Source organism: Gopherus flavomarginatus, chromosome 6 (genome assembly GCF_025201925.1).
Source record: "Gopherus flavomarginatus isolate rGopFla2 chromosome 6, rGopFla2.mat.asm, whole genome shotgun sequence".
Lineage (NCBI taxonomy): Eukaryota > Metazoa > Chordata > Testudines > Testudinidae > Gopherus > Gopherus flavomarginatus.
Window position 1 is genome coordinate 25,727,236 of NC_066622.1, and position 24,665 is coordinate 25,751,900.

The following is a 24,665-nucleotide window of genomic DNA, read 5'->3' on the forward strand; positions in this document are numbered from 1 at the left end:
AACTTTATGTATCACAGAAAGATTATGATTAGAGATGAGCCCTAAGCTGCCACTTAATTGCTGATCTACTTTCCCAAGCTCAGGTGGTGTATTTATATGTGTTGAGCAATTCAGACCCCTTCTAGAATATGACTGAAATTGAGAAGTCCAGATCCAAACTTTGGGAAACTGGGGCAGGAGAAGGAGAGAGGACCAGAGCTGGGGCAAGGGATCAGGTACATCTCCAGCTGAGATAACTCCCTGGACTTAGCTGGGGACATCTGGAGATGGATGGTTTGGTTCGCTGGTTCATCCGTCATTACCCCCACGGAATCTCTGTAGGGAGAATGTGAAGCAGACGAGAAGAGAGAATGAGAGATTGGGGGACAAGGAGGAAGAAAAAGAAAGGGGTCCGGGAGAAACAAAGAATGAAGCGGGTGCGAGAGGAAAAAGGGACAGAGAGAAGATCTAAAATGAGAAGGGGAAGGGGCAATGAAAGAGAAAGAGTAGAGGGAGGGTGCGTGAATGTGTGAGAGAGAGACGGGTGTGTGTGTGCGGGGGGAGGGTGTTGCTGAACACAGGAGCCAAGGGGCGGGACTCTGTCCTTGAACTGAGGGTAGAACTGCTGCGGAGAACGCCTGGCGCGTGAAGTTCTCGGACTTCCCTGGCGTGGCGGGGGGGATTTTGGTGTCCAGCCTCTCCTGACAGCCGCTTTGCGGCAGCTCCACGTTCCTGGAGCCCAGCACGGCCGGGCGCTGCGTTGTGTCGCCTCCTTCTTCTTCCCCACGGCCTGCTGAGGGAGCCGGGAAGAGCAGCTCCGGCGGAATCCCTGAGCGCTCTGGGGCTCTCCGGCCCCTGCCGGGGGCGGCAACCTCTTCTCTGCGAGCTGGAGTTCGGGCCGCCGCCGCCTCCCTGCCCTGGCTGCAGCTCCGGGCCGCCAGTGCAGGGAGCCCAGGAGGAGCGGGAAGGTACGAGGTGAGGTGCCAGCGCCTGGTTTCTCCTCAACTCTGACCGGTTCCATGGGAGTTTCGGGAAGCTGACTGGGAGCGGAGCTTTGCTTGGGGCTGGGGTGGGGATGCCGCTGCCTGCCAAGCGGTAAGGGACGGATCCTGCCGGGGAGATTGCGAGCGGCGCGTCTGCCCAGCCCAAAACAGCCGCGAACAACAGAGACCGTGTGGTGAACTGGCCACATCTGCTTCGGAGCAAGCCCCCCGGAGGGAACTCCCGCAGCGCCTCCCCTCACATGACACGGAGGGAAGGTTGAGTCATCTAGAGGTTAACGAGAGGATTCACACGAGCGTAGCCGAGGCTGCGCTACAGGGTAGGTTGGGTTTCCCCATACACACACACCACAGCTCTTTCCCAGCCTGCTGATTGACAGGGGGCTTTAGCGTGTACGGCGTTAACTACACCCCTGTCTACCTAAAGCGGTACAACTATTGTGTGTGCCCACTGCAGCGGGTTTTGAGGAAGACCACAACGGATTTTGCTGGATTCACATATCAGGCAGGGTTTGCAGGGTCAAGTTTACAGTACTAAAGATACCTAAGGATAATAGGTGGGAAACGAATAGGACTCTACATTTTCAAAGCATTTTACAAACACTAATTGATTTATCTTTGTATTACACCGAGAAAGGCAGAGAGGTGAAGTCACTTGCTCAAGGCTACAGAGTGAGTCAGTGGCAAATCCAGGATTACACTGTAGTGGCCTGATTCTTCTGGCACGTTTTACTCCATTAACTGCTTATTTCACAGTCCTGCAAAAAGGCTGGGATTTTCAAAAGAGTTCAAGGGAGTTAGGTGCCCAACTCCCAGGGTGCCTCACTCTCTTAGGCTGCTTTGTAAATGTCACTCTCTACAACATGAGTAATTTTACTCATTCAAGTAGTCCCGTTGCATATGTCTGCACACTGCAGCTTGGAGCCAGCCTCCCCGCCTGTGTAGACAGATTTGTGCTAGTGCACTGAAAGTAACAGGGCTGCAAGGTCCACACTAGCAGAGGATTGGACTAGCCACCCAGCCCTCTAGGTCTGTGTTTGGGTGATTAGCTTGAGCCTCCCAGGGTGCAGCAACTCCATGCTAGTTTGAGTTCTGCCAGTGCCAGTGTGCCTATCTGGATGGGAGGCTCGCTCCCAGCTGCAGTTTTTACATACCCATTGAGTTCAAAGTCACTCTGTGAAAGTATCTGTAGGACCAGGACTTTACGCTGATATAAGTGGAAGAAGAATCAAGCCCAAGGAACTTCTGATTCTCAGTCCTGTACCTCAGTCACTACACAATGTTTTGTAAAATTGACATACCAAGGAGATAAAAGAGCACACAGTGTTTGTGTAATTACACAGGATTCTGAAATTAAACACAGCAGGTTATGTATAGACTTCAAAACAGAGCTAGTGTTAATTAACCTGTAATAGATAGTTGTGTGAATTAACTTTAATGTTTTTGAAGTTCTTTGAAGAGGAAAGCCGCTATGCACACTAAGTGTGAAATATTGCTAAATTCTTACTCTCTGCGAGTGGCATTCCATGGAATGCTGTCACTTCAATAGGGGCACCTTTGTGATGTGAGAATGGCTATGGATCTAATTTAATGTGAGTGTGAGGGGCTATTTTACCCCAAAGAATTTGGTTTTATGAGGTGGTATGTTTATTTTCTCCATACTACTAAAAATTTGTGAACATGGATAAGCATGCTTTTATATTTGTATGTAGATACTTTCTCATCTATACATAAGGCCATATGCACTCTTTTGCAGTAAAAAGGTAGAGAAAGTTTTTTGATCTTCAAACATTTGTTACAGAATTGAGCTACTTAGGACCCCAATTCTGCAGCTTGTGTAGGATTCTACTTGCATGAAACTGTAGTAACTGTTAATGGCTATGGATAACAAACTCATTGCAGAGATCATAAAACTAGATACTGTGTGGGGGAGTGGGGAAGTATGGAGGAGTGAGCTGCTTCACACATGGTAGAATCTGCAGTAAAGACGGCAGTGTGTGGAAATGTATAGAAAACTTTCAGGTTTCTTGTAATCTGAGGTGAAGACAGGCACCACTGCTTAGCTATCCGTATAAATGTTTTATTGTTTTCTGTAGTTTGTTACTTCAGGTCTTGAGCAGAAATCCCTATTAATTTCCAAGGGGAGTTGTGCTTTAAAAATCAATGATACAACAAGAGGTTGTGACTTACTACAGTACATGTGCTACTGTGGCATTTTTAGCCTCACTCCCCACGGACTTTCTCAAACTTCAGTTCCGTTTTTGGATTTTGCAGTTCTTCCTGGGATCATTGTTGTGCTATTAGTTGGTCTCATAGTATTTGTGCATAGAATCTGGAGTGAGGTGTTTTGTAGGGATTTTCTTGCTTTTTCAGCAGGTGAGCTATGGAAATGCTTGGACCATAATTAGGATCTACAGTAGAACCTCACAGTACAAACACCAGAGTTATGAACTGACCAGTCAACCACACACCTCATCTGGAACCTGAAGTACACAATCAGGCACCAGCATAGACAAAAAAAAAGAGGCAAATATAATACAGTACTGTGTTAAATGTAAACTACTAAAAAAAAAAGAGCAGCATTTATCTTCTGCATAAAAAGTTTCAAAGCTATATTAAGTCAATGTTTAGTTACAAACTTTTGAAAGAGTAACCATAACATTTTGTTTAGCGTTATGAACATTTCAGAGTTATAAACTCCCTTCCTCAGAGTGTTCATAACACTGAGGTTCTGCTGTATTTTGTTTTTGTCATTCATGAGTTGAAGTGAATGAAAGCTGCAGAAGCTCCGCAACTTTTTGCCTAAATTTGGATTTAGAAGCAAATTTTTGTCTTCCAGATAGGAATATTTAGATTTTAGCAGTGTTTGTTTTTGCATAGAGATGTGTTCAAACCCAACTGCTGGACCTTGAATACTTAAACTATGTGAGAGTTTGCACCTAATCTTTGAAGCTCTGATTCTCCTCTTGATTTTTGTTAACTGGTATATTTAGTGAGTGACTAAAAGTAGAACTACCATCATGTGCTACAAATCTCTCAAGCAAGATATTTTTAAGTATGTTTTGCATCTACTTTTCTGAGGCTGTTATGAACCTGATTGTTTATAAATGTGCCGCCTTTGTGGTTGCACTAAGCATTGCTTCATTCAGTTTATTCAGATCTTTTTAAGTATGATTTTTTTTGGAAGATATAAAGTGTATGTGTATATATACACACACGCTAAACAATTTCATCAACAACATAGATGTTAACCTGTTTGCTGTGAACCAGCTGCTCCTTTCCTAGATGGTACTGGTATTCCATAAAACTTAGTTGCTTTTAAGGAGATTTACCAAGTATACTACACAGCACTGCCTGAAATATGGTTCATGCACCTAATCCCTGATGTAACATTAAGATAGACATTTAGTGAATTTAAAGACATCCAATTCAGTGTTGGAACCACATTCTCTTCTTAATTTGCCCCACTGAGCCCAGGTACTTCAAGGTCTGAGATTTGTGTGTGTTGTTTTGTATAAGATCTCTCTCTCTCTCAGACAATGTCTCTCTACACGCACCTAGGAATAAATGCTGTGAATGAGAAGTTTTAACAGGTTGTTGAGGCTTATTCCAAGTCTTCATCTTATCCAGCTTGATATTCAATAATACTAAATTTATTGTCTGTATTTTAAGTTCCTAAAAGTTTCTATTAGGTTCAAGAAGCTTGTAATTATTTTGAGTACTACATGTGATAACCTCTGCCCCATTAGTACAAACATTATAATAAATACACTTAGAATCCTTTTAAAGTTTTCTGTGTGCACTGAGTTATATTGCAAGCAGCTTAAATTCAGTTAAATCTCACATTCCTTCCTAACAATAATTCCATATGAATTGCCATTTTTTCACTTATAATACATAAGGATGATTGGCAGAGGGATCCTCTTAATAGGAGACTTTAAAGAATTTTGGGGGTTTAAGTCAATTCCTTTAACATTATTTTAAACTAACTTTTTTGTGTTTAATTTTCTAGGTCTCTTTATTTAAATTTTTAACCAGAATCTATCTTGGAGAAAGTGAGGCTGTGCAATTGCTTCCTTGCAGCCATTTTTATCAATAGCAAAGATTTGGATTGAAAGAAATTAGTTTCTGTGAACCTGCATGGTGTGTTTTTCCTGAAATCATGTTCCTCAAGTTTTGAATGGTGTTTTGGTGTTTTAATTGCTTGACTTCCATGAAAGTCTGTGGCAAGCAAGCCAAAACACTGTACAAGACTAAAAGTTTGAACTGATATACTATATAGAATTATTACATTGTGCTATGTTAGTCATCAAATATAGGACTTTATGCTCTAATAATCATTTGTTGAGGTAGCCATAGCTCCAAAGTAGCTATTACGAAGTAAACATCTCTATATAAAATGTGTATTATCGAGGAGTGGGGTTAAAGCAGTGCACAGGAGCTTCATGTAAGTGGTATGGTTTAAACCATAGAAATGTAAACAATGTACTTGAATTTCGAGAGGTGCTTTTATTAGGTCCTCGTCAAATTATAGGTGCTCAACACTGTTCAGGATTAAGCTGTAAGAGTTGAGATGCTTGACATCTGAGTATCAGGCCGTTAATGCCTGAACAAAAGGACACGTTTTAATTGTTTTTATTATTTCTCCCTAATCACCTAACTAAGGCTTGGCTACACATAGTTTCTGTACTGTTTATAACTATTTAAGACAGTGGAGTGATTTTTTTTTTAAACTGAAAGTGTTATTCTGGTATAGCTTATTCCCCTTTCAGTATGGGAATAATTATACCGGTATAACTGCACCCATGCTGGACTTTGTACTGGTATAGCTAATATGGAACAGATTGAGTCACTTACCATGTCAGGCTCCAATACTGGAAGCTGCTCTCCGTAGGCATGGTGTGTTCTCTCTCTCTTCCCACCCCCAGCCCTCCATGTGTGGAGCACCTGCAGGATTGGGGGTCTCAAAGGCTACAGATTGAAGATAATTCTAGGATCATGTACTTTCCTTTTACCCTTTATATGTGAATCTGTTAAACACCCTATCAGAAAACTAAACATGCCAAAGGACTTGGCAAGACATATTGAACCATGTGCCCTATAGCACCTGCTCTGGCACAGGGAGTTTGAGATAATAGCTCTAATTTTTTAAGGATTTTTTTTTTGTTAGGAAGTAGGCCAGAGGAATCATAATTTAGAGTTAAGTAGAAAATTCCATTTTTATTTTTAAAGGCAGGTGAAACTCAGCATTATGTAAGTGTCTGGATTTTGTCTTTTTTAGTTTTCATTTTCATTCTTGTGCAGTGTATTTCTGCTGAGTGTAAAGCAGGGATCGGCAGCTTTTGGCATGCAGCTTGCCAGGGTAAGCCTCCTGGCGGGCAGGGCCAGTTTGTTTACTTGCTGTGTCCGCAGGTTCATCTGATCACGGCTCCCACTGGCCGTGGTTTGCCATTCCAGGCCAATGGGGGCTACCGGAAGTGGCGGCCAGCACATCCCTTGGCCTGCGCTGCTTCCTGCAGCCCCCATTGGCCTGGAATGGTGAACCACAGCCAGTGAGAGCCGCAATCGGCCGAACTTGCGCATGCGGCAGGTAAACAAACCGGTCCTGCGTCCTGCCCACCAGCAGGTTTACTCTGGCGGGCCACGTGCCAAAGGCTGCCGATCCCTGGTGTAAACCATTTTTGCATTTGAGATGTTGGAAGCAAGACATAAAGAGGTAGCGTGGGGAGCACCAGTTTTTTGGATGTGCACCATCTTGTGATTAGGCATACTGGTGATTGTGCGTATATCTGCCTTCACTTCTTCTCTAAAAATGTTTTACTTAAATATTGCGTGCAGTAAGACATTTAGTTTGCTTGATCAAGACATAATTGTGCTTTGTTGGAAGTTTCTCTAGAGTTTCAGAAGGATGCTTATTTTTTGCACCTTCATAATTTTTCCTTTTAAAAAATTACCTGAAACCACCAAAAAGCCCATTTGACTTAATATACTCCTCAGAAGTGACTTTGGTATTCTTTTCAAGGCAAATTTGCAGGATTTGTCCCCAGTATGATCTTAGAACAATATTTTTGAATAACACCTCAAATGCTTTGCTTTCAAGTTTGGTGTTTTGAGGATAGAGTTAAATTCCTCTCACATGTTACTAACTGTATGAGTCACTAGAATTGGTAACAGAAATAATTCTCATAATCTTTGGAAAGAACCTTTCAACACTGCTTTGCTGTGTAGTATCGATTTAGAAGACACAAAGGCAGTGTCTTTAGTATAAAAGTAGAACTGTGTGTACTTGAGATCATCAACAACCATATTAACTTGAACCAGAAGAACAAAATCAGCAGAGCTTCTTACACCCATATGACTTCTAAGATTTCAGGCCAAAATCAAGACAGTAATAGGTCAGTACTAAGGGACGGATTGTGCCATTTAAGTTTTGGTGGTTTGGAGGTGAGGAGAGGCAGAATCAACAGTTTAAATTACTGGGCAAGTGTTAGTGTATATCAGTGTTAATGTATGGCCCTTTTGTTTTGCCTCTTTTCTAACACTAGAAAAAATAAAAACAGACCTGTTCAATCTTTCCACTTGCCACAGAATGACAGGTAAGACTTAATGGGAACAAATTCACTGGAATTAAATATCTTTGATTACTATTAAACTTAAGTTATAACAGCAAAAGTGTTCTGTGCTTAAGAATGTATTAACTCTTAATCATAAATTATAAAGCCAGAAGTGGCCACTGTGATCCTCTAGTCTGCCTTCCGGTGTAACATACACCGTAGAATTTCTCTGAATTAATTCCTATATGAACTAGAGGATACATCTTGCATGATAAAAGGTTTCAATTAATTCAACTCCTGGCCTCTTAAATTGGGGCTTAAGAAAGATTGTTTGGATTTGTTTTCTAACACTGTTTTTGTGGCTAATTAGATATGAGAGAACATTTGTGTGTGGGGGGGCACACGTGTGTGGGTGAGATTACTGAGAAGGACACGGAGTACTGAAACACTTGAGTGAGTTTGGTTTTTTTTTTTATGGGATAAACTACTAAAGTTACTTTCCTCTACAGAGAGGACTCCCTTCCCCTCCCTCCTGCCCTATTAAAATCACTTCAATGTTTTGCCTTCCTTTGGTTTTTCAACAAACAAACAAAAAGTAGTAGTTTCCCAGGCTGATCAATGTAGTAATGTCATACCCTTTCATCCTCTATTTCACCAGTGTAAATTACTGCAAAACTGACTAATGGCTCCTTCCAGGACACAGGATTGCGGGTTAGATGAACCAATGGTATCAGCCATTCTGTAATTCCTATTTTCATAAAGCTACCCCTTTTTTGGAAATACAACCTTCTGGAAAGAATATGCATTTACATTTTTTTGTGGGGGTGAATGAGCATACTCACTTCTGCTTTCATTGAAATGAGTTGAGCATCAGACTGGACCCTTCAAGGGCATTTAGTAACTGAAAGGTGACTCCAGTCTTCAGAACAGGTGCAACACTGGCATCAGCACTAAAATTTTCCCCATCAACTTGCTTTAATTTTATTCTAGGATGTTTTGTAATGTATTTGGGTTTGTTCTTTTGTGGTTTCTGATCACTGGAAAAAGAGGTAGGTGCTCAGAACTAAAAGATTAAGCCCACTCAGAACTATATTGCAAACTAGTGATTCTTCTGCTGCATTAAAGAATACCATGTTAATGGTTCTGGATTCAATATAGTACAAATTTGCATTGTTCCCCATTGCCTCCTGCTTTAAATTCCTTTGTGCAAAGACTAACAGCAGCATTCATGGTCTTCCAAGGGTGTCTGGTTTCCAAGCATTTTTTTCCTCTTATCTGCTCAGGGGTTCTCAGCCAGGGGTACACAGAGCCCTGGGGGTACGCAGAGCTCTTCCAGGGGGTACTCAACTCATCTAGATCAGTTTCTCAACCTGGAGGTTGCGATCCCCAGGGAGGGTTCAGGGACAGATTTAGGGAGATTGCAAGTTCAGGGCCAGCATTTGGGGTGGCAAACAGGGCAATTGCCTGGGTCCTCATGCCACAAGGGGGCCCCACAAAGCTAAGTTACATACTTCAGCTCCCAGCAGCAGGGCTCAGGCTTCAGCCCCGCCTCCAGAAGCTCCGGCTTCAGACAAGGCTCACACTGAAATGTAAATACAATATTTATATTTCAGTTAATCTATTTTATAATTATATGGTAAAAATGAGAAAGTAAGCACATGTTCAGTAACAATGTGCTGTGACCCTTTTTTTGCATTTTTATGTCTGATTTTGTAAGCAAGTAGTTTATAAGTGAGGTGAAACTTGGGGTACACAAGATAAATCAGACTCCTGAAAGGGGCACAGTAATTTGGAAAGGTTGAGAACCACTGTGATAGCCATCCTAACCACCATTAGCGGTGGGATGGGGTTCTATAGTCCTTGATGTAATGGTCCTATGGCCCACAATTTTAGGGTCCTGCCCCTTTCAAAACTTGGACTGTTCTAATGCAATTGCCAAAAACAGAGCCTTTTTTTTATAAAATGGGCACTGGGTTCATTAGGAACTGGATTGGAACATAAATTCATTTCACATAGAGATGTCAGATAGTGAATAACAGATTGTTAGCGCCAACCTGGGATGGATCTGAAGTGATGTTGACAAGTGGCTGAAAGGCTCTATATGCCATATATAATTCTCTGAGCCACCTACTTTCATCTGCTTGTTTACATTTTCAGGTTTCAGAGTAGCAGCCGTGTTAGTCTGTATCCGCAAAAAGAACAGGAGTACTTGTGGCACCTTAGAGACTAACAAATTTATTTCAGCATGAGCTTTCCTGTTGGTATGCATACTTCCACCTTTTCATGTTCTCTGTATGTATAAATATCTCCTGTCTGTGTGTTCCATTCTGTGCATCTGAAGAAGTGAGCTATAGCTCACGAAAGCTCATGCTGAAATAAATTTGTTAGTCTCTAAGGTGCCACAAGTACTCCTGTTCTTTTTACATTTTCAGTACATTATGATTATCTTGCCTTCTGAGCATACCTTTGTAAGTATACTTGTATTAAGTATCTATATAACATATTTGTTCCTCTAAATGGAACAGGAGTTAATTACGTGGTGAGACTTGTGAGGTCTGACATGGGGGAGGGGATAAAGTACATTTAAGATATGTATTTTTAAAAAGTCCTCATGCAAGTTCTTTGGAGCATTAGGCACACATTTCAAAAGCAAAATGACTGCTGTTGCAGGTCAGCTTCAAGGAGCTAAATAATGGCATTCTGCATTTGTTGCACTATGGTCAAAAATTATTTGGAATAACTATAATGCATGAGGGGAGGAAATCCACAATCTGCTGGTTTGCTCTGAAGTGATTATGCAATGTGAAATTTCCTAGAATTGCCTGTTACTTGAGGGATTTTTCTACCCACTACAGATGTAGGAGTTTTTTTCAACTCTCATTCTAATTTATCTTAAGTATGTTGTTAGAAGGACCTCTTTTTCTTTTTATTAGGTTATGCCAAGTGTCTTAGTGGTATAAACATGTCTGGCAATTGCTGCATAGTGTCTGAAAATTGTTGATTTAAAGTTTGCAGAGGGGATTGTTTGCAGCACTTGCTGCTGAAGCAGCGTCATTATTTAATTACATACACTTAAAATCTGTGCTTTAACATGCTATTTGCTTAAGGCAATGTGCTGGTTAGAAGCTGTTCTGCCTGTTGTGTGTAAATGAGAGATTTTCCGGAAAGCAGCAAAGCTGTAACCATTTGTGTTCGATGAAAAATACAGAATGCTGTACTTCTAGTAAAGGGTTGATAACCTGGCTTTATGGATGTAAGGGCTCTTCTCTGAAAGAAGGAGGAGCAGCAGTTAATAACCTTCTCCCTACCCTCTCTGATTTTTCACTGTGGTAGAGGTAAATTATTTTATTTATTTATTTTTTCATTACCCCTCTGACACTGTCAATACTGGGGTTTACAATAAAACCCTCAAAGATTTCCCACAGTTCCTTTGTCAGACAGAAATGCACAAGATAATTTTCAGTAAACTGAGGCATTTTGCTGGACAGTAGGGGAGGGAGGAGCACAAGGGGCTGTTGGGTAATTTTAATGGAAAGTTAATAATTGTGAGTAGAGGTCTTTAGTGTTCCACCAAATTCACTGTGGGCCTATTCATGAAGGCTTTACTCTGCTGGAGTTTTGCCTAAGGGGTGAAGGAAAAAGAGATAATTTGAGCTTTAGGGGTCAAATGCTGGTCCCCTGTTTTGTTTTGTTTTTTAAGACCAAAATGATGGACTTGGTGTAGGGGAATCCTATGCTGGGAATGCAGAAAATAGATTATCCTCATTTCTACTTTTGCCAATCTAGTGTTAATGAAACATGGGCTAACTTGATGACCATGACCTGTTTGTAACTCTTGTGTAATTTTTGGACCTTCTGATCACTCCCCTATCATCAGTCTTGCACTGGTGTCCTGTGCAGACTTTTTGTGGCCTAGTATCCCCTCCCCACCAATAAAACTGTTTGTGTAGTTCTGTGGTATTGTTGAACTAATTTAATGGATACCTAAGAAAAGCTGATCAGGGAGCTACGTTCACGTAGACTAAAATCCAGTGTTATGCACAAAATAAAATAAAAAAATATTTTAAGTGTTTTTGTTAGAAGGGAGCTCTTATTTAGTGATGAGCAGTACTGCTAATCTGAGTGTAGGCTTGTTTGGAAATCTCAAAAACTATGTTGACTCTTTATTAGGTGCCTGTAAGGAAATATGATTTATATCTTTATCTGATTAGAGTCTCTCTTAATAATAGTCAGGTATACAGTCTAGGAAAGACTGAGATTCTTTTTGCAGTGCCACTAACCTATTTCAAATGCAAACCAATACACTTGGGCTGTGGGAAGAGAGAGAGAGAAAAGCGGGATTCTTCCCAAAAAAAACCCACACGTGGGCAAGAAAGAAACTCCTGCTTCTGGTGTAGTGTTGCCACTTTCCTAATGGCTGGTAACAGGACTCCTGAGGCCTCTGCTCTGCCTCTTCCTCCCAGATCAAAATAACTGGACATCAGGGCTTGTTAAATAGCACCTGGACAGTCTGGTGAAAACTGCATGGGTGGCACCCTATTCTGGTGCTATGACAGACTGCAGATGTTATTTTTAACTTCAATTGCACATCAGTAGTATACTTGCAAGTGTGAAGCTTCCTTGCAAGTTTAAATGAGAAATATATACAAATAATTTTAGTTTGTAACACTCTAGTTGCACAATACTATAGAGATTAACCTGCCATGCTGATCAACAATGTTGCTTTGAGGAATGAGATTGCAATGCTCTTATATTCCATGAGAAAACAAAATACCACGATGTAAGAAAATTACCTTCTTACATGCTAGTGTTTTGTGTGTAAATATGTATATACAGGGTGAAGAATATTTGCTTTTGTTTGGGGTAAGGATTATACAAAACTTGATGATACAGTAATTGCATAACTGTGTCTATTCATTATTGTAGAGCATGAAATAAGTTTTCATTTCTTGAAGCTGAACTGTGGCGCTTGAATGAATTGCTAGTGCAAAGATATAATCAAATATATAAATTTAATGTGTTGTGCTGTGTTATATTTCATGGTATACACATGGAGAAGTTAGATAAAAACATAAAATATTCCTGCTAGAAGGCTGCAGTGTGACACTGCTTTATTTCTTAGCGTTCAGAATGATAACACAGAAGAACCCCAAAAGAGAGAGAGAAAGCAGCTTCCTAAAACAGAAAGGCACATTTCACCCCACTGTACTTTAGGCTGGTTGCCTCCAAATTGACTGTATCTATTCTGATTGTATACTTTCCTATAGAACCCCCTTCCCTGTAAGCAGGTCCAGGATATCCCTAAGTAATTAAAGTGATAGCTCCACAATTTTTAACACAGATTTCTATACACCACCCACTAGAATTCCTACACCATACACTAGCTGCTATAAGTTGGGTGTCTGAAGGTGTTAATTTATGCTTTTTTCTGGGTTTTTCTTTTCCTCCACATAATATTTCCTATCAGAGCATGATCTCTAGCATAGCCTAAGCATATAAATTACAGTACATGTACCTTTATCGGGAGCAGTCAAGGTTCAATTCACAGAATGAGGGTGAGGAACAGGTTACCCCTTGGGTTGAGTCTTTTAAATTAATATTCATTGGCTGACTTTGGCAAATAGCTCCAGATTATTAGGAGGACGGTTGGTAGATTTATTTTTTCCCTCTTCAGGCTTTAGCATGCACAGTACAGTAGCTGTGCTTTATACTTCAAGTTCAAACAAGAGTTGGACAAGGATATTGGGACGCTTGTGGGTAGCCTGTTTTTCCTGCTGGACTATTCTTATAGTGTTTCTTGAATTAATTTGTAAGATGTTATCACTGGAAAACTATTTCTGATGATAGTGTCTGTATTTCAATCTTGTAACACAATATTGTGTTACATCTGTGAACAAAACCTTGCATTAGTGTTTTTATCTTTAATTCTGTATATGTCACTTAAACATATATTGTATCTTTTGATGGTATATACCTTTTCTCTGAACAACAGCACAGGTTATAATTGTGTGTTAGAATTTAGTCCCAGTCTAAGACACATATGCTGAAGCAATTCTAAGAGTTTTGTGCTCACTGAGTCACTTCAAGGAAAAACATTTAGTAGGTTTTGATCTGACCAAAATTTGAATGTTTAGGTTTAACTGTTCTGAAACATTTCATTTGGAATTTGCTTAGCAAAACATTAAACTGCATTTTCCTATTGTGTCATATTTTCTTAAGGGTTCTATAGTTCCAGCCCTTCTCTCCTCTGGCCGGGGCTCCCTGGAGGGTATCTACCTTGAGACAACATTTTCTCTGACACAGCTGTGTAGTACATCATGGGAGACATGTGACTTTGGGAGCATTATGGGAGATGTAGTCCAGTGAGGAGAGAATGGGGTGTGTTAGACTCCCAAACTACAACTCCCATAAGGGAATGCATCACAATGGGAAAACAGTGTTGAAGATTGAAATGAGTCAAAATGAAGGGTTTCAGGTCATTTCAACAAACCAAAACCAGACATTTTGATTGTGAGAATTTTAAAAAATTAAAATTTTGGCAATTTCCATTCAGCAGAAAGATTTGAAATTTCAACTTTTCATCCCAGTTTGGGGGAAAAAAAATAAATGTTGGAATTTCCTATGGGGATTTTGCACAGCTCTAGTAAAATGAGCAGATGAGAACTTATGAATAAATACATCAACTTTTTGGGCAAATGATGTGCGTGTGCAAATCAAAGCTATCTCTAAGTATTAATTAACTTGTATATTTCTATCTTTAGCCAATATTTAAGTGAGCTCAGCTTGAATAATTTTGCAATGAATTGGGCATAAAAATTAATTTTTCTTCAAGGAGCATCCTGTAGGTGCTTCACTTCAGGTGAATGTGCATCCCTGCTCCTTCAATCAGAGAGTTTCAGCAGCAGTGCTCATCTGTATCACACATGCACTATCTCTCTATCTCATGCTGTTGTCAGTGCCTATCTAGCTCTCACAACCCGACCTCCCCCTCAGTTCCTTCTCAACCGTCCTTAGCCTGAGACAGAGCTCCCAGCAGTGCATAAACAGGTACTGTTCTTTGAGCGTAGAAGAGTTTCTTCTTAAAATACTTTTTAATAGATTAGATACGGTTACTTACCATTTCTTTCCCCATTAATTTTCAGTTTAAATTGTTTTTTTTCTTTTTATACCTCTATTTCTACCCATTAGAATAGTTACTGTTCACCTATATGGTTGAACTGCTATAGATTCAGTATGCCTGGTTCACCAGGCTTCAAATGTTGCCTTTCCTGCCAGGAGGCGATCCTGGTGTCGGACGGACACTCTCAACATGTCCACTGCTTAGGTGAGATACAGACACCTCGGAAGTGCTCTCACTGCAGTAACCTAAAGGCTCAAGCCTGAAAGGACAGAGATTTGCATCTCAGACTTATTCTCTTGGAGCAGTCTCTGTGCTCGGCATCTGAGCCCGGCCAGCAGACCACTGGACAAAGATCTCCAGAGACGTCATTGTCTCCACATGAGAAGGGTCATTCCTCCAAAAAAGGCTCTGAGGAAAAGAGCATCAACTTCTCCACTGAAAGACCCAGCAAAAAAAAGAAGCCATCTTCAGGTCATTCCCTACCCTCAGTACTGACCACACCGTGACTGAGTACATACAAGGTACCAGGATCCTCCAGTACCACGTGTACCACAACAACCACTGACCCCAAGTGGACAGACTCAGAGTTGAGAGGCAAACAAATGCCCTCCTCCTCTGCTATGGCACTGATGGAGCCGGACATGGCACTGAAGTACTCCCCACAGTCTATGGTGCCACCACCTGTTCCAGTAGCGCAGAGCACTCAGAGGTTGGCACTGACACCCGTGCCTGCAGCAGCATTGTTGGCACTGACCACTTTGGCACCAAAACTACCAATACCACATGATTTCCTACATGTCTCTTCAACGCCGCAGTCTTCGCTTTTTGATACCTATGTCTCTCTGGCCCTACAGTGTTCTCTTCACTTATACACACACACACAGCCCTGAAGCCCCTTCCATCCATTGAGGGGCACTGCTCAACAGTCACCTGAAGTGGACCATCCACAGGGACATTCCTCAAAGAAGAAAAGGTTACTCATCCTGTACAGTAACTGAGGTTCTTCAAGATGGGTGGCCCTGTGAGTACTCCACTACCCTTTCTCCTCCCATCTACTTCAGAGTTAAATTTCTGGACTCTGCGGTAGAGAAGGAACTGAGGGTGGGTTGGGGCGTGTGTGCGCTGGCTAGCACTGACAACGGTGAGAGACAGAGATAGCACATGCATGACTCAGATGAGCACGGCTGCTGAAACTCTCTGACTGAAAGCATGAGGGCGTGCATTCACCTGAAGTGTAGCACCCACAGGGACACCCACCTCGAAGAATAATTGTTCTTTCTGCCCTCAAAGAGGCTAGTCTTATTGTCTTCCCTTTACAACAAGGGCCCCTTCTGGGTCTCTCAGTAAAAGAAATAGGGTTCAAAAATGGCCTCCCCAGAGATTCTACCCCTTTCTACCACATGGGCCAGAAGGATCAGCGTTTCCCTGGGAGGCCCCAACCTGGGATATCCCTAGGGTTCCCTTGATGAAATAGCAAGGTGAGGGAGCTGAACCTGTAGGCCCCTCACTGTATTCTCCAGTGCTGGCAGTGTCCATTGCCCTCCAACCACATCCAAAGAAGAGGCAGAGTGCAAGAAAGTGGCTAAGCTCTACAGCAGGAATGGGCAAACCTTTTGGCCCGAGAGCCACATCTGGGTATGGAAATTGTATGGTGGGCCATGAATGCTCACGAAATTGGGGGTTAGGGGGTGAGGACTCCAGCTGGGAGTGTGGGCTCTGGGATGGGGTTGGGGATGAGGGGTTGGGGTGCAGGAGGGTGCTCCAGGCTAGGACCGAGGGGTTTGGAGGGCGGGAGGGGGATCAGGGCTGGGGCTGAGGCAGGGGATGAGGCCCAGGAGGGGATCAGGAGTACAGGCTCTGGGGAGTGCTTACCTCAAGCAGTTCCCAGAAGCAGTGGCATGTCACCCCTCCAGCTCCAATGTGGAGGCACAGCCAGGCATCTCTGCGTGCTGCCCCATCCACAGTTACCACCCTTGCAGTTCCCATTGGTCGTGGTTCCTGTCCAATGGGAGCTGTGGGGGCAGCGTGCAGAATCCCCTGGCTGCCCCTATGTGTAGGAGCCGGGGGGGGGGGTACATGCTGCTGCTTCCAGGAGCTGCACGCAGTGGGGCAGGCCAACAACCTTGCACCCTGGCTGGAGCAGGGCAGACCCCGGGCCCTGCTGCCTGGTGGGAACACGAGGCCAGATTCAAGTGTCTGGAGGGCTGCATCTGGCCCTCAGGCCATAGTTTGCCCACCCCTGCTCTACAGTCAGGAGAGTGGCTGCTGGTGCAAGCTATAGAGACAAAGGCCCAATTTTCTATCCAGCATGCTACCCTTCTGGCATTCCTCCCCAAATGGAGTTGGAGAAGGTGGAACAGCTTACCCCTGAAGCCAGCTATTCCATTCCTGCCTTCTTGGGGAAGTGTGTGTGTGTGTGTGTGTATAATATCTATCCATCCATTCATCTATCTATAGAAGTTGAGGCAACTCCACCAAGACTGGGCTTGTGTGTGTGAGACTACACTCTGTCTACAGTGCCAGCAGAGCTCCCCAGTAAGACACATCAGTAAGGAGATGGGCAGGTGAAGCAGGAGACACAGACCTTTCCCTTTGCTTCTGGCTTTCTCTCCTTGCTCACTCCCTGAAGCCTGCAGGTGCAGTGGATATCAGAAACATCTAGGAAGGGGAAAAGGAGCTGAGTTGACAATGTCTCCAAAAGGAAAATGCAACCCTGGGACACAACTGGGAATGAGATAGTTACACGATAGTGCCCCAGTTGTTAGTCAGACATTTGAAATAAAGTTTGAAATTTTCCTCATTAAAGTTCTGTGGCAAGGAGTTTGGCTAAGCTGCCTGCTGCTGTGTAGACAGATAATACTGGAGGAAACGGGATGGGCCATTTCCGTGCTGCCAGTGACTGTCAGGTGTGGTTCTGCTTCAAGCTGGCGGAAGTACCCATTGTAATGGATCTCTGGACCTTTTTATTTGAAGAAAGGAAAAACATTGTTTACCAGAAATTTTCCTAGCTTCTGGTGTCTTGCATTCTGGTTGTTTTAATTCTTGCATTCTGGTTGTTTTAATTCATTAGTCTGCAGAAGACACTGATCTATGTCGTATTGCTGATGTAAATACTCTTAGCCTGAGAAATCTGTAGGCTGATTCTGATGAAATCCAGAGCTTGCTCAATACAAACAGGGTGATTTTGATGGCTGAAAATATCTGGTATTTTGTTTGACTATTAAAAAAACAAACAAAAGAAACCCCAAAAGCAACCTTTGCAGAGAAGTTTCACATCACTACTGTGGATCATATTTCATGATGCAATTAACTTGCTCAGTGTTGGGAGCCTTGGTTCTAATTAGCATGTAAAAAGTACAGACTTGGAGCAGATTAGGCCATGTGTACCTTTCAGAAATGTTACAGTATGGAAACTATTACTGCCAGTACTTGAATATGTTTGTATTGTTTTATAGAATGACTTCAGGCCTCGTTCCTGAATGTGGCACTTTATCAATTTGGGGCTGAAATCTGACTTTAAAAGTGATATAATTTAGTGAAGAAGATCCTCTACATTTTTAAACATTTAAAAAGTAAATGGATCCACCATTTTTCTGAGGCTCATCCTAAAGTAATATGTTAGCTCCGACTGCTGCTCTGCGGGAGCATAACTAACATGCATAGCTCTGTGCATAATCCTGCTGACGTGAACTGTGCTGGCACACATTCAAAGAAGTAAACAAAAGGCAATCAGTGTTGGCTTCTGCAGAACTAGCAACTCTGAAGAACAATGGCTAAATCCTGTTCAGTTCATTCATTCAAGTAGTCCCACCGATTAACTTGAGATTACTCGAGTGCGGCAGGCAAAAATTGGTCTTAAAATGCTTGTCCAAAGTTTGATCTACTGTTTCTCTTGTGTATATTTGCAAATACATGAATTTGTGCACCTGTATTTTTTTTTAATTACTCAATATTTTTTCTATTTATTTTTTTTTTTTTTTTTATTTTTTTTTTTAGAAAAAGGATGAATGCCAGTAGCCCAGCATGCATAATAAGCAACCCTCCAATAATAAACCAGTGTGCCCGAGGAGGAATGGAGGAAAAAAAAGTTTGGTAAGTAAATGACCTTTAATTTTAATCTTTCAAGAGGTTAATAAACAATGACAGAAGTAATTTAAAAAATAATTAACAAGTACCGTGATGTTTTCCTCTCTTTCTAGTATCTAACAATAAAACATGAAAAGGAGGCAAGAGTTTTATTTATTTTTTTATTTTATAGTGCAGGACTGGGTGTCTCATGGGTTTGGTAATGGAAAGGATAAGGTGAAATCCTGGCCTAACTGAAGTCATTGGCTAAAATCCCCGACTCTAATAGGGCTAAGATTTCACACATGGAATCTTTCAACTTTGTCATAAACTTTAAATCCCACCCACATTGGTGGAAATGGAGAACTGAGCCACTTCACAGGTGACAGATATTCTGTGAAACAAGACTGTGGTCTCACTGTAGTTTCTAGTGGGCTGGTACAGTAGAAGCTATTTAAAAAGTCAACATTTTCCAAAACTTACCAAAGAAACTTCTATTCTAACTATAGGAGAAAACTAGTAACATCAAGTAAGTGTTTACAAATGCTTACATTTTAATTAGAGCTGGGTTAATTTTTTGGACAAAACTTTTCTGGCTAAACAAGGCTGATTTGGGTCAACTGAAATATGTAAGAAATTTGGGTCAAATTGGCTGAATTGTTTCAGTTCGGAAAGGGAAGATCTGAACAAAATTTGAAATGTTTTCTTTTTTAACCTATTCAGAATGAAATGTTTCAATATTTCTATTTGAAACATCTTTTTATACTGCATTTTACTTAAATCTTTAAAAAAAGGTTGAAATGAACAAAACTTTGTTACAAATGAAACATTTTTTTTCATTTGGGTCATGAAGCTATTATTATTATTTTGGTTTGGTTTGTTAACTGAACCAAAACAAATCAGTCATTTAAACAGAACTAATTGTAATGATGACCAAGGTTGCTTCATCAGTAAAGCCACCACTGCACCTTACATTGCCTTTAGCACACTTATTGGCATTTACACTAGAGGGGCCAAGTTCTGAGTGAGCATTGAGACTGAACTCTCCACTTGTTCATACAGCGTTTATTCCAGCTCTACTGAAGACAACGGGGGAGTCATTCTGTTGACTTCTCTTCCCTGTTATGTGCACACGTTTATCTCACTGTTGGACTCCTGACTGAGCTAGGCTATGCTGATGTTGCTCATTCATCATGAAGAAAAACAGAATAAACTCATGCCAGGAACATGTAACCTGCCTGCCAAGAGGACTAACTCACATCTAGCTTGTATGTAGAGAAGTATGGTTTCACGTATTATACTATTGAAACAAAAAATAATAGCAAACCATGTTGTATCCCCAACTGGACCTTTGTCAAGGAGTTAGTGTTGACTAATAATATTTATTTCAATAAAATAAATATGTAAGAATCTTCTGTAAAATTAATTTAGCAGCCTGGATTGGTGAGGCTAAGATTCACCTCCTTTCCCTGTCCTCATTCTTGGAACACCCTCAAAACCACAGATGAAACTTCAAATTGTGTTGTGTGTATATGACTATTTTTTTTTAACCCACAGGGGAAACATTGAAACGATGCTGTTAATAGCTCATTGTTTCTGGTCACCTTTTTTGTTTTGTTTTTATCATGCTCTCAGTATTTGGGAACACCCTAACTATGTCCTTTCCCTTTTATTACAGAGATGAAGTAGGCGAGGTAATATCTTTTCTTGAATCAACTTGTGTTGGTGAAAGAGACAAGCTTTTGAGCTACACCAGGCTCTTCTTCAGGTCCTGATCTTATCTCCTTCACCAACACAAGTTGGCATAGGCGCCGACTTCATGGATGCTCTGGGGCTGGAGCACCCTCCAGGGCTGAAGCACCCACAGGGAAAAAATCTTGGGTGTTGAGCACCTGCCAGCAGCCCCCAAATCAGCTCCCCCACCCCCCAGCACCTCCCGCTGGCGGGCCCCACAGATCAGTGCCTATGCCTCCTGCCCGCTGCTATCAGCTATTTCATGATGTTCAGGAGGCTCGGGGGGGGGGAGGGAAGAGGGGAGGAGCGAGGACACGGTGCACTAGGGGGAGTGGGTGGAACTGGGCGGGAAGAGGCGAGGTGGAGCGGGGAGTGGGAAGATGTGAACTGGGTATGGGAAGAAGCGGGGTGGGGTGGGGGCAGGGTCTGGGGTGGGGTCTTGGGGGAAGGAGTGGGGCATGGGCAGAGCCGGGTGTCGAGCACCCCCCAGTACGTTGGAAAGTTGTCGCCTGTGCAAGTTGGTCCAATAAGAGATATTATTTCACCCACCTTGTTGCTCTAATATCCTCGGACCAACATGGCTACAACAACGCTACAAACAGCTTTCTCTTTTATGGCTGTCTACTTTCCCCTTAGTCTTGCAGAACCATATGATCTCTATACCTTTACCTCACCCCGTCTTATCAAGTGTTAATGACTATCTTCACTATCTGCTGCTATTTATTTGTAATTCACCACAGGGATGTGTGGAAAAGTAATGAATGTTACCAGTTAGTCTTGTCTTACTGATATCTGGTCTTTTAAAATCCTCTGATTTATTGCCTGTCTATTCTTAACCATGATTTCTGCCATATGTGGTACAACTCTGCCATAGTTGCTAATATTTTTAGTTCTTATCCTCCAGTCAGTTTCCTTATAAAATCATCTGGGGCTCACAAGCGACTAGTCTCCCAGGGGCTGTAGTTCTGTGTGTGCATTTTTAAATTTTAGACTTCTTAAAAATAAAAATCTTAATTATCAGGTGATGAAACAGAAATCTCCTTTTGTATAGTTGTAAAAATACCTCTCAGGTTTTGAGATAGGATAAAAATTCAGAATTCCAGATGTTTATCTGAAGCAATGGAGATCTGCACAGAACACATCTTCTCCCAACAGGTTTTCCTTTTCATTGCTTGTAGTAATCATTATGGCCTAATCTTGAAAGGTGCCAGGTGACACTGAAGTCTAGGAAGCGAGTGATATTCAGAACTTTACAGTATCAGGCTGATACATATTAGATCTTTATATCCAAATTTAATTTTCTATTGGTGCTAGTTTGTTTTGCCCTCACTCAGACTCATCAGTGGACATTTGGGTGTAAGGATATACACTCTAGAACAGGGGTGGGCAAACTTTTTGGCCTGAGGGCCACATCGGGGAATAGAAATAGTATGGTGGGCCATGAATGCTCACAAAATTGGGGTTGGGGGGCGGGAAGGGGTGAGGGCTCTGCTTGGGGGTGTGGGCTCTGGGATGGGGTTGGTGCTGAGGGTAAGGAGTTTGTGGTGTAGGAAGGTGCTCTGGGCTAGGACTGAGGGGTTTGGAGGGCAGGAGGGGGATCAGGGCTGAGGCAGGGATGTGGGAAGAAGTGCAGGTTTTGGGTGGGGCTGGTGATGAGAGGTTTGGGGTGCAGGAGGGTGCTCCAGGTTGGGATTGAGGGGTTTGAAGAACGGGATGGGGATCAGGGCTGGGGCAGTGGGTTGGGGCTCAGGGGTACAGGCTCTGAGTGGTACTTACCTCAAGCAGCTCCCAGAAGCAGTGGCATGTCCTTTTTCCGGCTCCTATGCGGAGGCATGGCCAGGCAGCTCTGCACACTGCCCCATCCTTGCAGTTCCCATTGGAGTGCCAGAGGGGGCCATTGGAGCGCATAGGAGCTGGAGTGGGACCATGCTGTGGCTTCCGGGAGCCATGTGGTGTGGCCCCTGACCCTGCTCCCCGGCTGGAGCGGCCCGCAACTCAGCACCCTGGTCAGAACACCAGAGCATCTCCCCACCCAGCACCACGGCTGGAGTGCTGGAGTGGGACTGAGCTGTGTGGTGCAGCCCCCAACCCAGCACCCCGGCCGTAGTGGGGCCAAGCCACGTAGTGCAAGCCCTGGCCCAGCACCCCAGCCAGCTCGCCGGAGCAGGGCCAAGCCGCGTGGTGTCGCCCCCGCCCCAGCCGGAGCACTGGAGCTGGGCAAGCCCCAGACCCCGCTCCTCAGTGGGAGCTTGCAGGCCGTAGTTTGCCCACCACTGTTCTAGAAACATCGCACACAGATAGTAACCAGTCTAAAGTGTCCTAAAGCTTTAAAGTTAGAATCTCACTTCTTTTAAAGTCTGTCTGCTGTGAGTAAAGAATGTTGCAGCTTGTGGGGTGCTAATTAGGGACAATAATAACTTGACTGATCTGCATTGGCACTAAAGTGCCTATTACTGGAGGATGGATGAATGAACAATTCCACTAGTGAAGGACACATTGTGACTTAACTCTTGCTGGGGCAGTGGAACATTCTGTTGTAAGGCTTGTCATATCCTTTTCTCTTTTAAGTACTCTGTCCTCGCTTTTCTAGTTAGTGTATCTATTAGATAAGTCAGTGTAGCTATGACAATTTACACCAGCTGAGAATGTGGCCTTTAAAGTAATGAAAAAAGCTCAGATGTGGCCCATGTCTTTTTAACTTGTATTTCAAACCACATACTGTAACATTTATGTTTGGTGATTTTTTTTCACTTTAGAAAACAAACATCTGTTAGAATTTGCCTTCTGCCTGCTATGTGTCTCCTTACTTTGCACACCTGATTTGAGAAGTTGAATGATTCATTGATGCATCCAATATCTTAGGTGTAATGAACAAAACGGAGTGGCTGAATTCTTTATTTTATTATCTGAAACCTGTTTGGAACTTGGAGAGGATATTAAAGATAAAGGGGAAGAGTTGATATGGGGGTGTGGCTGTTTTTTTTTGTTTTTGTTTAGCTCTTGAGGCTGTTTTGGCAGGGTAGGGACAGAGGATTAGTATAGGTGATCAAACATTGCATTTTACTTTGTCCTTATATAAAATATGTCTGATTCCAAAAATGTGTTTGTTCTGTTTCAATTCTCAGTTTGGCTCTGTTATAGTGGATTCTGTTTTTTATCATGGCAATATGTGGTTGTTACAGAGTGCTGATGTTAACAGTATTTGGAAAGTATAATATGACATGCATGGTGTAACCGTGTTAATTATTCAGGTTAGGATAAAAGTCACCTTAGTGCAGAAGAGCTGAGGAAGATCTTATCTGCCACTTAAGGCATACTTATGCTACACTTGAAGAGTTTTAAGTATTGCATCAGTCCTTGTTCCCTCTTATATGGGCTGAATAATTTGGTGATTTCACTCTGGATCAGTATAGAAAATAACACTTTTTTCTAAAAAAAGATGTATTTTACATAATGCCTAGATACAAAAGCAAAAGTAGTAAAATATCACTAGATGGATCAGTTACTGAAATGTGATATATTGACCAAGAACAGACTGATTAGATATGTTTAATATCAGAAACATTTTTTTATATAGCTAGTGCTTGTCAGGACCGTCCATGTCGCATTATACTCTTCTGAAGTTTTCTCAAGTGATGTAACAGATAATTTTGGTGATCTTCTATGTGTCGGCTGTTTTTGTTCAGTGAATGCACATTGCAGCTGTACCATAGTAAAGTGCAGACTTGTCCTAAACCCCTCCCACCCCAACCCCACCACTGTGACTACATTTATAAATAGGGCCCTACCAAATTCATGGCCATGTAAAATGTGTCACAGACCGTGAAATCTGGTCTTTTGTGTGTTTTTACACTATACTATACAGATTTCATGGGGGAGACCAGCGTTTCTCAAATTGGGGGTCCTGACCCAAAAAAGAGTTGCAGGGGGGTCGCAAGGTTATTTTAGGGGCATTGTGGTATTGCCATCCTTACTTCCACACTGCCTTCAGAGTTGGGTGGCCAGAGAATGGCAGCTGTTGATGGGGCACTGAGCTCTGAAGGTGGTGCTCTGTCAACAGCAACGCAGAAGTAAGAGTGGCAATACCATACCATACCACCCTTACTTCTACACTGCTGCTGGCAGCAGCTCTGCATTCAGAGCTGGGTAGCTGGAGAGTGGCGGCTGCTGAGGGCCCAACTCTTTAGGCAGCAGCACAGAAATAGAGGTGTC

At 42.4% G+C, this 24,665-nt stretch overlaps 1 protein-coding gene across 2 annotated transcripts in view; it reads left to right on the top strand.

Moving 5' to 3' along the window:
- Positions 1-667: 667 nt before the first annotated feature.
- The window catches only part of ARHGEF3 (Rho guanine nucleotide exchange factor 3), a 256,694-nt gene continuing 232,696 nt past the window's right edge, over positions 668-24,665 (top strand). Inside the window, exons 1-2 of one of the 2 annotated variants that reach the window (XM_050958474.1) lie at positions 668-954; positions 18,651-18,746. In XM_050958474.1, the coding sequence (XP_050814431.1) occupies positions 18,658-18,746 (89 nt within the window). In that variant the 5' untranslated portion in view covers positions 668-954; positions 18,651-18,657. The remainder of the gene's footprint in view (positions 955-18,650; positions 18,747-24,665) is intronic. The other variant, XM_050958473.1, reaches the window with a different exon arrangement.